At 33.3% G+C, this 15,761-nt stretch overlaps 1 protein-coding gene across 1 annotated transcript in view; it reads right to left on the minus strand.

Moving 5' to 3' along the window:
• taok3a (TAO kinase 3a) overlaps positions 1-15,761 on the minus strand; it is a 72,525-nt gene that overhangs the window by 29,101 nt on the left and 27,663 nt on the right. Inside the window, exon 2 of the mRNA XM_058777470.1 lies at positions 3,030-3,240. Within this exon, the coding sequence (XP_058633453.1) occupies positions 3,030-3,164 (135 nt within the window). The 5' untranslated portion in view covers positions 3,165-3,240. The remainder of the gene's footprint in view (positions 1-3,029; positions 3,241-15,761) is intronic.

Consider the following 15,761-nt stretch of genomic DNA (forward strand, 5'->3'; position numbering starts at 1 on the left):
TTTATATTTTATTTTATATTTTATTTTATTTTATATTTTATTTTATATTTTATTTTATTTTATATTTTATTTTATATTTTATTTTATTTTATTTTATTTTATTTTATTTTATTTTATTTTATTTTATTTTATTTTATATTTTATTTTATATTTTATTTTATATTTTATTTTATATTTTATATTTTATTTTATTTTATATTTTATATTTTATTTTATATTTTATATTTTATATTTTATTTTATATTTTATATTTTATATTTTATTTTATTTTATTTTATTTTATATTTTATATTTTATATTTTATTTTATATTTTATATTTTATATTTTATATTTTATTTTATATTTTATATTTTATTTTATATTTTATATTTTATATTTTATTTTATTTTATTTTATTTTATATTTTATATTTTATAATTTATTTTATATTTTATATTTTATATTTTATATTTTATATTTTATTTTATTTTATTATTTTATTTTATTTTATCTACCAGGGTGTGGGTTCCAAATTTGTACAGCTGCTTTTTGTTTTATACTACTGTTCCCAGAAGAAAATTCAATAAACAGCTGTTAACAAAAAAAAAAAAAAAACACGAAAAAAGTAATATTGTGAACTAGAATTACAACATAGAAATAAAATAAAATATATTTTTTTATTAAGTAATTTATTTCTGTGATCAAAGCTGAATTTTCAGCATCATTACTCCAGTCTTCAGTGTCACATGATCTTCAGAAATCATTCTAATATGCTGATTTGGTGCTCAAAAAACATTTCTGTTTTTTTTTATTTTTATCAGTGTTAAAAACAGTTGTGATGCTTAATATTCTTTTGGAAACCATGATACATTTTTTTCAAGGCTCTTTGATAAAGTTCAAAAGAACTTTTGTTTTTTTGTTTTTTAAAGAAATGCTTCCTAATGTGTCCTTGCTGAATAACGGCATCAATTTAACATAATAATATCAATCTAAACAGCGCTGTACGTGAAGTCATGAATGTATTGTATTTCTTGACAGAAGTGTGTAATGTCAGTCTCTCTGCATCATGGGGCCAGCTGGCCCTCGCATTTAAACGGAGTGAACATCTGTCTTTAAAGCAGCGTCTCCTAGTTATTCTTTGCCCTTGAGACCAGCCCTACATCTGGATGGGCAGAGTGAGTGAGCGTTTGAGAAAAAGAGACAGAAAGAGAGAGAGAGAGAGAAGGGGGATTTGCACAGCGGATTCCAGTCTTGCAACAGATTTGGAATCAAAGGCTTTATGCTATTAGTGCCGAGATTAAGAAATGCACAAGAACGCGTCATGAGGCTGCAGTTCTTGTATTTGACAGAACCGCTGCACTGTGGTGACGTTACGAAAACGAAATGACGGGCTCCAAGTTTAACTACAGTTAAGAACTGACTGACGGGGAGAATAAGAGAAAAAAAGCCTCATCGAGCTTAGGTATTAAAAGCTATTCTGGTCTCTGACGTCTCAATGTGCCTTTCGTCCTCTACAGAACTTGAAAGGGAAAAATATTACTTGAACTTAGAGCAAATAATTTAGTCTTTAAAATGAGTTGATAAAAATGATAGCTTGAAAAGAATATAGATCAATAGAGTTTGCAAATACACTGCCATTTAAATGTTTGGGATCAGTAAGATTTGTAATGTTTTTTAAAGAAGTGTTGGCGGTTTCTATTTGATCAAAAATACAGAACAAACTGTAATTTTGTGAAATATTATTGCAACAGTTTTCTATTTTAATATACTTTAAAATAGAATTTATTCCTGTGAAGCAATGCTGAATTTTCAGCATCGTTACTCCAGGTGTCAGTGTCACATGATCCTTCAGAAATCATTATAATATGCTGAAATAGTTGTGCTGTTTAATGTGTTTTGGGATCTGTGATACTTTTTTCAGGATTCTTTGTTAAATAGAATGCTAAAAAGAACAGTGTTTATTCAAAATGGAAATTTTGTGCTACAGTATACCCTACAATTCAAATGTTTTAGGTCAGTAAATTGTTTTTTATTTTTTTTTAAAGAAATTAATATTTTTATTCAGCAAGAATGTGTTAAATGGATAAAAAGCAATAGTAAAGACTCATATTATTAGAAAAGATTTCTATTCTGAATGCTTTTCTTTGTAACTTTTTATTCAAAGAAAAATGTGTCACAGGTTCCAAAAAATATTAAGCAGCACAACAGTTTCAACATTGATGATAAATCAGCATATTAGAATGATTTCTGAAGGATCATGTGACACTGAAGACTGGAGTAATGATGCTGAAAATTCAGTGCTGTGTCACAGATAAAAATTATATTTTAAAATATATTAAAACAGGAAACCAATACTAGAAATTGCAATAATATTTCACAAATATTAGTGTTTTTCTGTATTTTTGATTAAACAAATACAGCCTTGATGAGCATGCAAATGTCACCCTCACATGTGTCTCAACTAGTTTTTTTTTTTTTTGTAATTTGATGCAAAGGTGATGTGTGACCCTGGACCACAAAACCAGTCATAAGTGTAATTTTTCGAACTTGATTTAAAAAAAATAATGGATAAATAATATTTCCATTGATGTATGGTTTGTTAGGATCGGACAATATTTGGCTGAGATACAACTATTTGAAAATCTGGAATCTGAGGGTGAAAAAAAAATCTAAATATTGAGAAAATCACCTTTAAAGTTGTCCAAATGACGTTCTTAGCAATGCATATTACTAATAAAAAATTAACTTTTGATATATTTACTGTAAGAAATTTACAAAATATCTTCATGGAACATGATCTTTACTTAATATCCTAATGATTTTTGGCATAAAAGAAAAATCTATCATTTTGACCCATACAATGTATTTTTGGCTATTGCTACAAATATACCCCAGCGACTTAAGACTGGTTTTGTGCTCCAGGGTCACATAATTATAGTGTTATAAATGTACATACATTAAAAAAAAAACAATATATATATAAACTTGAGGATTTACGATGCTGATGACCGTTGAAATGCATCTTCTTGTGAAAAGTGTCCATACTCACAAAGTACACTGCTCCGAAACTCCCATGGCCGATCTCGTGTAGGTCGCAGAAGACTTCTTCCGGGTCATCTTTGAAAAAGAGGTTGGCCGACTCTGGGTCTTTCAGTCCTCCCTTCTGCGTGGACGACGGCATCATGAGTTAGACAGAACCTCTGATGTCCACGTGCTTCTGCTCGCCTTCATTCAGCAGGCCCGGCATTTACCTGCTTTGCCTGCGGACAGAACGGAGCAGATTAGAGACCGCTCGTGCAGGACAAGCGAGGGTCATCAGCAGACAAGTGTGACTTAAAATATTAACCCAAAAGTGAAAGTTCTTTCCTCATTTATTCACCTTCACCTCATTCAAACCAGTTTGACTTGTTCTTATTTTGAACAGATGTTTCATAATTTAAGTAATGACTTAATGGGCCATTTCCCAAGTCTTCTAAATTCTATTCTAAATTTTTGAGTGATAAATTACATTTTAATCTAGAATATTAGCCAATTGGACTAGTTTTATAGTATTTTTTGTTTGTTTCATTCATTTTGGAGCTTGACTGTCCCTGCCCTCATCTACTGGCACACCATTGAGTGACTAGCATATTAATTAGAAATGTTCCTTTCGTAAATAGAGACAAAACTACATATTGTGGTTCAAACTGCCCTCACAGTTTGAACAAACAAACTTTAACTTATCTGTCTGCATCTTCAACTATTAGGCTATACAAAACACACCCTCCAACCTCCATGATCCATTTATCAACCTGTGGGATCTAAATTATTGAGGTAAAGCTACAAATGGCTTGCTTAAACTTGTCTCTAAATATTAAACTTGGATAGTAGAAAGCATTTTAATAAAGCAAGCAAGCATCCTGCTCAAATGCAAAAAAGAAAATGTACAAATGCAAAGAATGCATGAATGAATGCATGAATGCATGCATGCATGCATGCATAAATAAATGAGGGGAAATAACAGTATAAATGTGAAAAGTAAAATAAATAAATTATAAAAACAAAAAACAAATAAATAAATAACCCCACAATGCTGTTGCACCAGGAATAATTTCTTTTCTCATGCACATAATGGATGACACTCACATACAGATACTACTGAGTGTAAAATAATTATATACTTTCATGCTAAATACAGGCCTTTCCCATCCACGAGTCTATACTGTGTGTTGTTCCCGGCATGCTTGAGCATGCACACATGTTTGCGATGGTAAACTGGTGTGACACAAATGTGTTAGCACTGGGGGTAGTTTGGTTAGGCATCATGGGACGACAGCTCAACGTCTGGCAGCATTGCTCATCATGCTAGCATGTACACACACATTCAACGGCCACCTGCATATAACACAGCCTTCTGAGTCAGCAGACATCTGACACACAAGCAGCCATTGACCCTGGAACAAAAGGTGCTGAAAGCACTGTGTATCCAATACAATCCAATATCCATCTGTACATTCATTATGAATATGATCAGCGTTATTGACCAGCACATCTACTATTATTACAACACCACTCCATCAAAGACGCACCTAAAAGTAGTCTTAAAAAAAAAAAAATTATAATTATATATAAAATAAAATAAAATATAAAAAATAAAAACAGGATTGTAAAAAGTGGTAGTTGTATAGTAAAATGCAGCCAGGTGGTTGGAGTAGTATTCATCTTCAACATCAACAACAACAAAAAAACACTTTTTATATTTAAATTAGGGCTGTCAATCGATTAAAATATTTAATTGCAACTTAAAATCGCACATTTTTATTTGTTCTAAATGTACCTTAAATTAACACTTTTCAAGTTTTTAATACTCTCAACATGGGCACGGACAAATATGGATGCTTTATGCAAATGCATGTTTATTATTGAAAGCATAGTCAACAGAGCATGAAGACTAGACCTGTTTCAAAGGTCATCGATGTTTTTCAAAAGAACTTGTTCGTGTTTATTAGACACATGAAAAATACCAGGTTCCCATTACTTCCCTTTTTTTGCACTGAGCAATTTACTTACACAAACCGGTTTACATTTTTGCATGATAAGGCAGCTCTTCTTCTGAACATGCAAAATGTACATATATTATTTATTATTACATTTGCTTGCCTCTCTGTGCCCACATACTGTAGGCCTATTTTGATGCAGCTAAATGCTCAATAAAACTGTTTTCATTTATATATTTTACCGTTTATGTTGTCAGACAACGGAATGAATATGAAAGTGATTGAAACGCGACCCATTAAGACTACATAACCAGCTCTCCCTTCCAAGATGTTAATGTGCACAAAAATCCTGATAATCAAGCCGTCGTCTGATCAAAGCAAATAGGCGACACATAAGATAAATGACAATAGCTGTGCTGTGATTTCAGCTATACTTGCATGTAAAATTAGAGAATCAACATAATATCTGTGTTTAACTGAAAGTGCTGCTCCTCTCCGCCGCTCGCCGAGAGAGAGAGAGAGAGAGAGAGAAAGAGAGAGAGAGAAAGAGAGAAAGAGAGAAAGAGAGAGAGAGAGAGGGGTGCGCGATGGGACAGCAATACCGGCGAATCTCAGAAACTAAATAAGGTTTGGCCGCTTTTTTGAAGGAAAAAAATAAATAAATAAAATTTCGCTAAAGGGGTCTGCAAAGTCGCTCAGTTGGCAACACTGTTCATCTCCATTTCTCCAACTACGGGCCAGGCCACGGGTCAAACAGAAAATGCACGCTGCGTTAATCATGCGTTAATAAAATTAGTGGCGTTAAAATTTGCGTTAACGTGTTATTAGTGCGTTAACTTTGAAAGCCCTAATTTAAATAAATAAATATATATTGATATTGATAAAATCTAAATTAATGTATATAAATTTATAATACATTTATAATCAAGCTTAAATGTTCAGTGAAATCAAAGGAAAAAGATGTTTAAGAGGCAAAGCAAGATAAAACGATGACTGATGAAATATTATAAAAAACACTTTCTTTAAGAATAAGCTGCAATGATAAATCGTGCACAATAAGTCAAGAAGCATTTACATAAAGAAGGTCATTTTTGATTTCATGTCAAATTTAAATTGCAACGCTTTCCTTTTTTTTTTTTTTTTTGTTAAATTGCAAGTCTTCCTCAGGCCTGGGAGGAGAGTATACTGTAAATGAAACCCAGGTTCACACCATGCAAATCACACTTAGTGTGAAAACAGCTGTAAACGTCTTGCTCAAACGTGCAATTCTAAGCTTCAAACCTACAACCTTGTTACTAGCTCTGATCTAAAACCACTACACCACCAGTGCCACGAGCAAAAGCACTGGACACTGGATCCTAAAGCAAGAGCAGAATAGTCTCACCCACAATACAGCTTTTAATTAGCATAAAGGTTAATCAGAGTTCACAGTCATCAAACAAAAATATACCAATTTCTGCACAATGCAGTCACAAAACCCATTCGTTCCAGATCATTTGTTGGCTTATGGAGAACAAGACATGAACTTTCACACTCCGTTGAGTGAAGGACAGACAATCATCTTGTAGGCTTCTACCGACACGCACTTTTCCAGTGTCCACGATTACACAACGCCTGCTATTGCTGGCGAGTTAATGATTTTCTAGATTGTGAACCTTCCTTAAGATCCGGTCCAAAAGAACAAGATATGCGTTTATTAATTAATCTTCTTTAAAAGGGCCAAAGAGGAACCAGTGTCATTTCTGGCTGTTGGTTTAGAGTTACTGAAGACGTTACTGTACAGAGGTTGTTTGGGCTTTACAGTAACAGGAGTTGACGTGAGTCTGCTGAAGCAAGGAGAAAACCACCGCTGTACCACACAGAAGCCATTCGGTCTTGTTTTATGACCAGTACAGGAGATTACAGTCCAGCTACAGTACATGTGGCTTCACTGAAGCCTTGCATAATGGACATTTAAAGCAACATTTAAATGGATAGTTTGAAAATGAAAATTATGTCATTATTTACTCACCCTTGTGTCTTTACAGAACATAAAATAAGATATTTTGAGAAATGTCTCACTTTTTTTTTTGTCCAGTGTTGCTTGGTTCCCAACGTTCTTCATATTATCTTTTGTGTTCCGCAGAATAAACCAAGTCATATAGGTTTGAAACGATGTGAAGGTGAGTAAGTTATGTCAGAATTTTCTATTTAAATCTGACTCGACCCACAGTTTGTATAAATCAAGTCAACGGAGTAAGACAATGTACTAGAATAAATGTTTCCAATGTTTCCATTTAATCGCATTTCAAACATATGCCACTGAAATTTTCAAAATGTGTTGGATACATTTTTATTAGGCAAAAGAAATGTGCATTCTATGTAAACACAAATTCCCAAATTTGATCATAAATCCAAATGCATCAGACATCTGCTGTCTGTGCCATCTAAAATTAATACATTTAATAAAAAATAAATGAATATAATATAATATAATATAATATAATATAATATAATATAATATAATATAATATAATATAATATAATATAATATAATATAATATAATATAATATAATATAATATAATATAATATAATATAATATAATATAATATAATATATAAAATGCATACCTATATAAATTCTTTTTGAACTATATAAATCAAATGAACTGAATTTGAAAATGCAAATAGTTATGATATTTAGAATTTTTTTTAGATAAATCATCTTGGAAGATTTGATGTGTTGCATGACATGAAATTTCACCAAATTTTCACATTCACGTCTATTTTCTCAATGCATGTTATAGATAGTATTGCGAACAAATTACCATGTATATCTATTTTTTTTTTGGACATCATAATGCAAACCACTGATAAAAATGATTTTGTGGTGAAGTAAATACTACAGAAAAACAAATGTAATTTCTACATTAAATAACTTGGTTCAGGCAAGAATTTAAAAAAAAAAAAAAAAAAAAAAAAAGAGTAAATTCAATATTAGTACTCAATTTAAGCTTGTAGAATTTAAATTTTGAACTAATAAATATATTTAACTTGGAACTGTTTGTTATTTTGACAAAGATCGTTTAAGTAAATATAAACGTCATGATCCCGTTGTTCCCATCATGCACTTGGGCATCAGTAATTAATAAGGTGATTTTTTTTTTGCTGTTTTCTAGATGCATTTACACTGTTTTATGGTTGCTTTTGTAGTAACTTGGTGTTTTGTAACAACTGGAGTTCATTCATACTCAAAACTATTTACTGATTGTCACCGTCATTGTGTATCAAATTTTCAGGTCTCTGTGTTCATTCAGTTAATAACTATATTGAGTCAACATATCTTTAAAAGAATAACGAGCTGTCTACTTGCTTACATGCGTGCTTGTAACTTAACCACATGCATTATAGGCTTTTTTTTCAGTGCCATGTTGTTTGAGTAAAGTTTACAAACCGTGACTGAGTGAAATGTACTTGAGTATTGCAGGGTAAACTTAAAATAATTAAGTAGAAATCACTCATCAAACTCTACCTGGCCATGTTAAATTTACTTATTTCCTTTGCTAATTTTAATAACTCAGTTAAGTAGATTTTACTTAATTCCGTATTTAAATTTTACTTAAAAAATATGCGTGCAAAAACTTCCAGTGAAGACGGCAAGCTTGCATTCATTTTGTATGTAACACCCACATCTTAAACTCCAATCAAGTCCTCAACTATAGGTATTTTCATTAAAATGTGACACTTTGAAGCAGCAACATCCGAGTTCATCGTGTGAAAATGCGACAATAGAAAAAGAAAAAACCTGTCAGAAAGTGACATGATGACGCAACTATGCATAAAGTACACCTATAACAGTAGCCCTGCCTCTAAAGGAAAGACTTCGATAGCTCAAACACCACAAATTTATACAGAATAATTAATAGAAGTGCTTTAACAAAAATACGAGCTTTGCATTTCTGTTTTAAATCCTCCAGATACCTGTTTATTCCATTATAGTAAAGGTGATTTTTAATTTAATAAACACAGGGATGATTCGAATTTATTTTCAGAGCGTGTTTTAGACGCTGCTGCTAAAGCTTCACAAGCTGCACTAAACCCGAAACATTCCCCAAATGAACATCTATCATTTAGCCAAGGCCAAAAGCGATTGGTTGACCCGTTCAACCAGCAACAGGCAGAACAATGTCTTCTAGTTGCATCATGTCTGTCTACCTATCTGTCTGTCTCTCTCCCTTTTTCTGTTTCTGTTGCTTTTCAACTCACGCACAGAGTTGCCGCCTTCTACCTTCGCTTCAAACGGCGACTCCGAATACGCCAGCATTTTCCTTGGCCCTCATAGGCTGAGATCCAGATATCTGCATCCAATAAGATTCCAGCAAGCCGAGCCGGAGTCCCGCTTCAGGACGACACCGGAGGAGGTGAGATGATGCAACGCAGAACCAACAGGTTGTAAGAGCCCAACCGTGAGAGTCAGTCTAATAACAACATGCATTTGAAACGTCAGGAGGAATAACTGTAAATCTATGGCTGCATTGTGCCGAGGTCGAGAGATTAGCCAGCAGGTTGAGCCAGATTAATAGAGGGGTGAAACACGGAGAGAGAGACTTCATTAGACTCTGACTTTTCCTCTACATAATGCTCCTTCTTGTGCCATCAGGTCCCAGTGGAAAGCTATCGGCATTACTAATTTATCTTTGAATGTGTGTGTGTGCGGTGCATCAAACCTCTGAATAAAACATATGTTTGACATGTGGGTGAGAGAAGCACTCTAGACCCGAGTGTCCGCATTCGTCCCGTGCTTCTAAACCACAGGCCTCCCACATATGGAGAAACCTTCACAAACATGTGAAATCACACCAGCACACCCAGGCACCAGGGGTGGGTGGCATGAGTCAAATTTTACGTCACAGCTTGAAACTGTATATATGACACTAGTTATTTGTGCAGGAAATTGGAAAATAGGGGGGGAAATGGTTTATATGTGGTAATGCCTATTTTAAGAGAATCCAATGAATTAAATATTGAAGTATTTTTTAGTACTAGTGGTAGTCATGTCAAACATGCCATCTTTATGGCAAAAAAAAAAAAAAAAAGCAGATACAATTATGCAAGATTTTTTTAATTAAGATATATATAAAAAATTTTTTTTAAATATTTTCAGGTAAAATTTTACTAAAGTCATTGAGTGAGCTGAAATTTCTCTTTGCATTTTTATGGTAATTGAATATTACAAATATTCAGAAGAAACTACTACTACTACAAACTTATATAAACTCAAGCAAATGCTTCATGCTTCTCACATCACAATAGTTGTAAGTTGAAAATTAGTTAATAAAATAATACACACAAATTGTGAATTACTTAAAGTCTCAAGATTAAAAAAAAAAATTTAAAAAAAAAAGGCCATAACATCAACTCTGAAATGAATTAAGGTACAAACTTTGATTTGAACTACAATTCTATGAAACACTCCAATGTATTTTTTTTTTAAAAGGTACAAAATAAACTGAATAATTTACAGTTTAATTACTGGTTATAACTAAGCAAACAAACCTATATTGAATTATATACACAAATATTTAAAACTGATTGTTCAGTAGTGTGAACAGTCATGATAGAACTCACTAAAATGATAAGTTATGAATGTGACAGACACATCTACTCCTCTCAATCAGAGACAAAGAAATTACAGGAGGAGTCCTGGGATGCTGCCACATTTCTAAAGGAAAAAAAAAAAAAAATTAACTTGTTTTTCTATCCTTTATTTCACTAAAGATAAAAATGAACAGGGACGTCGTTTGAACAAGTAATACCGTTTTTATGGCCCAAGGGAAAGACTTAATCAAGCTTCTACAAAACCACCACATTTGGACTGAAAGTGGAGCACTTCACTAGTGAGTAGAAGATTGTGATCAAATATTCAGTTATGAAGTCAAAAAATAAATTAAAAAAAATTTGGTGTGAAAATAAACATTTTGTCGTCATAAATTTGCTTTTCAGATGAAAAGGTCAATTGGTAAATAAGAGTTGAAGCAATAACACGATAGTACAGTCACATGAAAAGTCAAAAGTTGTGATGCTGTGTGTGTGTGTGTGTGTGTGTGTGTGTGTGTGTGTGCACATGTGTATGGCATATGAGAGAGAGGCCAATGTTTTATTCATTTCTCTGATGACTGTGTGTCAGGAGACGGAGGTCTTTGATATGACTTGTAAGCAGCACACAGATCAGTTCTTAAGTCAAACTCTTTAATCAGCGCTAACATGAGCCGTGCAGTCATTCATCACCACAGATGAATAAATAACACTGTCACATCATTAGTGTCAGAAATCAGCATGTCCTAATGCTACAGACACGGGGAAAAAAGAATAACTTGCGTATGTGCTAAATTCAAAAACACAATAGTACTACAGTACATCAATGAATGCTGCATATATTTAAATATTTAAATGGTGAATATTATTAAAAAAAACAAACAGTGTTTTCATCGCTCTTGAGTTGATCTACAGGGTTTCCCCAAACTGTGGCTTGTGAAGTTGATAAGAGGCTAAACATTAATTAAATCTTTTTTTTAAAAACGTAACACGTTAAATGTAAAATAAATAAATAAATACATAGTTTTAAAATACATTCATGTAAATATTTTAGGTTTGGGAATCCCTGATCTACACTCACGCTGCAGTGCAAAGTTCTGCTAAAAGGTCATTTTATGATTTCATAATCGCATATGATTGCCCATATTTGCATAGTAACACATATTTAGCATTCAGCAAAATGGAGCCCCCCCGATTAACTATACGGATGCGCAAAACTGCATATGTGTAACCCTGGACCACAAAACCAGTCTTAAGTGTAAATTTTTCTAAATTGAGATTTATACATCATCTGAAAGCTGAATAAATAAGCTTTGTTATGATAGGACAATATTTGGGCGAGATACAACTATTTGAAAATCTGGAATCTGAGGGTGCAAAAAAAAAAGAAAATCTAAATATTGAGAAAATCACCTTTAAAGTTGTCCAAATGAATTCTTAGCAATGCATATTACTAATCAAAAATGAAGTTTTGATATATTTACGGTAAGAAATTGACAAAATATCTTCATGGAACATGATCTTTACTTAATATCCTAATGATTTTTGGCATAAAAGAAAAATTGATCATTTTGACCCATACAATGTATTGTTGGCTATTGCTGCAAATATACCCCAGCGACTTAAGACTGCTTTTGTGCTCCAGGGTCACATATATACTTATCGGTAGGTTGTCTAAATCAACTACAGTTGGTCTTATTCTAGATCTAGAAATCACAACACTATCATTGCTTCCAGCGTCAGTTACAGTCATACCGTCTGTAATCTAAAAACATCTGGAAATAAAGCCAATTTGAAGCATTGCTAAAAATAAATAAACAGGTTAAGCTTAAAAAGCCACAATTTTAACTAACCAGTTGCTGGACTCAATGGTAACCAAAATAATAATAACAATGTTTACTCAATTTTCATATTTGCATAATCTATCCCTTCAATTGAAAGAATCAAAAAGAAAGAATGTAAAATGAACTAAATTACAGATTTGTTCACATTATGAGAAGATTTCTGGGGGGTAAAATAAAATGCTAGAAAATGATTATGCTTCTTTAAACGTAAATGAAATAAGACATGTAGAAAATGTTCAATTGATTACCAACAGTACAGTGTGGTACCTCAGGCAGCTCATAATTAGGAAACAGAAGAATGAATAACAAGAGAGGTGGAAAACATGAGCTGAGAGAAAGAGAGGATGTGGAGGAACAGAGAGAGAGAGAGAGAGAGAGAGAGAGAGAGAGAGAGAGAGAGAGAGAGAGAGAGTCAAAAAACAACCTCCTCTACATTTCCCAGAGCAACCCTCATGTTCACATCCTCGCTCGCCCTCTCTCTCTCAGCTGCTTTTTTCTTTCTTTCTGTTTGTGTGACTCAGCAGACAGTGTTGCTCATAGCTGACCAGGGGTGGGGGGAGAGACCGAACGAGAGAGATGGAGAGGAAGAGAAAGAGATAGAGAGAGAAGGGCCGTGGGAGAAAGAGAGTGAGAGATCTGGAGCATGCCAAGACTAGAAAAAGCTGGCTTCTCCTGCCTGACTGCTTTAATTCAGTATGATCGGCTGCTTCTCCACATAGACGACTCTATTTAGAGTAACATTTCTCCTTCATGCAGAGAGAGAGAGAGAGAGAGAGAGAGAGAGAGAAAAAGAGAGAGACCTTTAAACAAAGTGACAGATGTAGATGGTCTGGGCCGAGTGTTCGTCCTCTGCTGCTTAGTCTTCTGGATCACAACTAACAAAATACTGGGCTGCATGAATGCATGGTGAAAGAATGAATAAATAAAGATAAACTGAATCTGAACGTCACTGTGGGATGCAAGCGGAGGGATTTAAATGACCACGCGATGATGCAATGCTACTGCGATTCATAAAAAATACAAAAAGGAGCACAAAGCCAAAACTTAGGGCCAGATTTACTAACAGCTAACTGTCTTTTGGCGTTAAAATATTTACTAAAGATGCACAGTGAAGAATTAGCTCTGAACAGGCGTGGGCACAGTTATTTTTGCGTTTCACCTTCTTAAATATGCATTTGTAGGAGTCTCCCTTTCAGATGCAAAATTTATGGGAGGAGAGCATTATAATGAATCACGCAATGTGATTTCGAACGTTTGCGCTCGTCGAATTACTGGTATTTGCGGCATTATTTAACGCCCCAAAAAAAGCATGTGGCAATTTGCGCAGCTCTTGGTAGATTGTGCTGGTCATTAGGGAAACGATCTGGTTGCGTGCGTGTTCTTAACATGTGCATTGTTAGTAAATAACGCTAATTTGCCCCGTTTAGTAAATCTGGCCCTTACTGGGCAAATACAAAACACATCAACGATGCTTGTTAAATTTTTCCAACCAACAAAATAATGATGTATATTCTTAATATTCAATTTACTGCCATCAAAATAAACACGTATATCATAAATATTCAACATTTGCCCAGCCCTACCCATAACCCTTTAATTTCTTGTCACCATCAAACACTTTCATAACATTTGATACTGATTGTGTGAATAACTGCATTCGAATTTGTGTATCCTTAGGTAACTACACGAGAAGAAATTGAGTTTTGTTTGAAAGTTTGCAGAATGATTCACCTTACTATGAAAAGCTTTAAAAATAACCATAAAAAGTAGTCTAGGTAGGAGGCTGTTTGTTCAGGCGCTGCACAGATTGTACCTGGGAAAGTATTTAAGGTCAGTGACAGCAACAGAGTCCAACTAAAACTCCAGGGAGAGATGTTACAGTGGGTCTAAACATCAGGCGGAGGTTCACTTGACATTTAGAGCAAGATTTTTGTCCAAAGAGGCTTGTGGAACAACAGTTGTATATGTGCAAAAAGATGTACAGTACATCTGCACCTATAAAAATAATACTACATTTTTTTTTTAAGGTAAGTGGTTGCAAACAATTTATTTTAGCTACATTTAAATAAAAAAAAATAAAAAAAAATGCTGACAGTTAGTCAACTAAATTGATTTAAATGTAGCTAAAATAAATTATTTGCGACCACTTACCTTAAAAAAAAAATAAAAATAGTAAATTCAATGAATAACTTTTTTTCAGTTTAAGTACACAAAAAAAACTAAACTAAGAACTAAACAGGAAAAAAAAAAAAAAATTCACTTTTAAATTTAATTTCAGTTCAGTGTCACGCAATCCTTTAGAAAAATAAGCTGATTTTGGTGCTCAAGAAACATTTTTTTATGCCCAGTGTTTTTTTTTCTTCTTCAGGAAATTAATGAATAGTAACTTCAAAAGAACAGCATCTATTGATTAAAGAAAACAAATCTTTTTGTAACATTATAAATGTCTTTACAGTCACTTGATCAAATTAAAGCAACTTTGCTGAATAAGAAGTGTCAATTTCTTAATAATAATAATAATCATCATCATCATCATCATCATCATCATCTTGACCCAAAACTACACACACACACAGGACCACAAAACCACAATTTTTTTGAGGGTGCAAAAAAATCTAAATTGAGAAAATCACCTTTAAAGTTGTTCAAATGAAGTTCTTAGCAATGCATATTACTAATCAAAAATGAAGTTGATATACATTTACGGTAAGAAATGTACAAAATATCTTCATGGAACATGATCTTTATTTAATATCCTAATGAGTTTTGGCATAAAAGAAAAATTGATCATTTTGACCCATACAATGTATTTTTGGCTATTGCTACAAATATACCCCAGCGACTTAAGACTGCTTTTGTGCTCCAGGGTCAGATATATTATGTTGTTTTTACATTATATGTAAATTGATTTGTATTGCTAATAATCTGCAGCTCAATTTATTTTGACCCAAAAGCCATTTTAACGAGTAAGTATGTGCATGCAGACAGCCAGTGTATCCGCATTGAGACTGGCCTGTGTGCCACGGTTATCTCCACAGAAGTACACTCTAGTTTAAACAGGCATCTGCGAGTCTGTTTACAGCTGTAGTTTGGGCCCCCGGGTCGCTGCTTCATGCCCGAAGAGATAAGATAACAATTTCAGCAACATGCAAGAGAAAATAAAGGATGTTATGCTTGACTAACCAGAGAAGAACACATGCATTTCTTTTAATTAATAGTACATTATAATAGACAAGGGTTAATGTAAATAAAGGATGAAGACAGGATCAAGCTTTTGTTAACAGCATAAATAAAAAAAGAAAAAGCTACTTGTCAAGCATCAAACTTGTGTGTTTCTTCAGTGGAACACAACATGAGATGTCTGAATGATGACACAGATCTTTTAC

This window comes from Onychostoma macrolepis, chromosome 05, assembly GCF_012432095.1.
Source record: "Onychostoma macrolepis isolate SWU-2019 chromosome 05, ASM1243209v1, whole genome shotgun sequence".
Taxonomy (NCBI): Eukaryota; Metazoa; Chordata; class Actinopteri; order Cypriniformes; family Cyprinidae; genus Onychostoma; species Onychostoma macrolepis.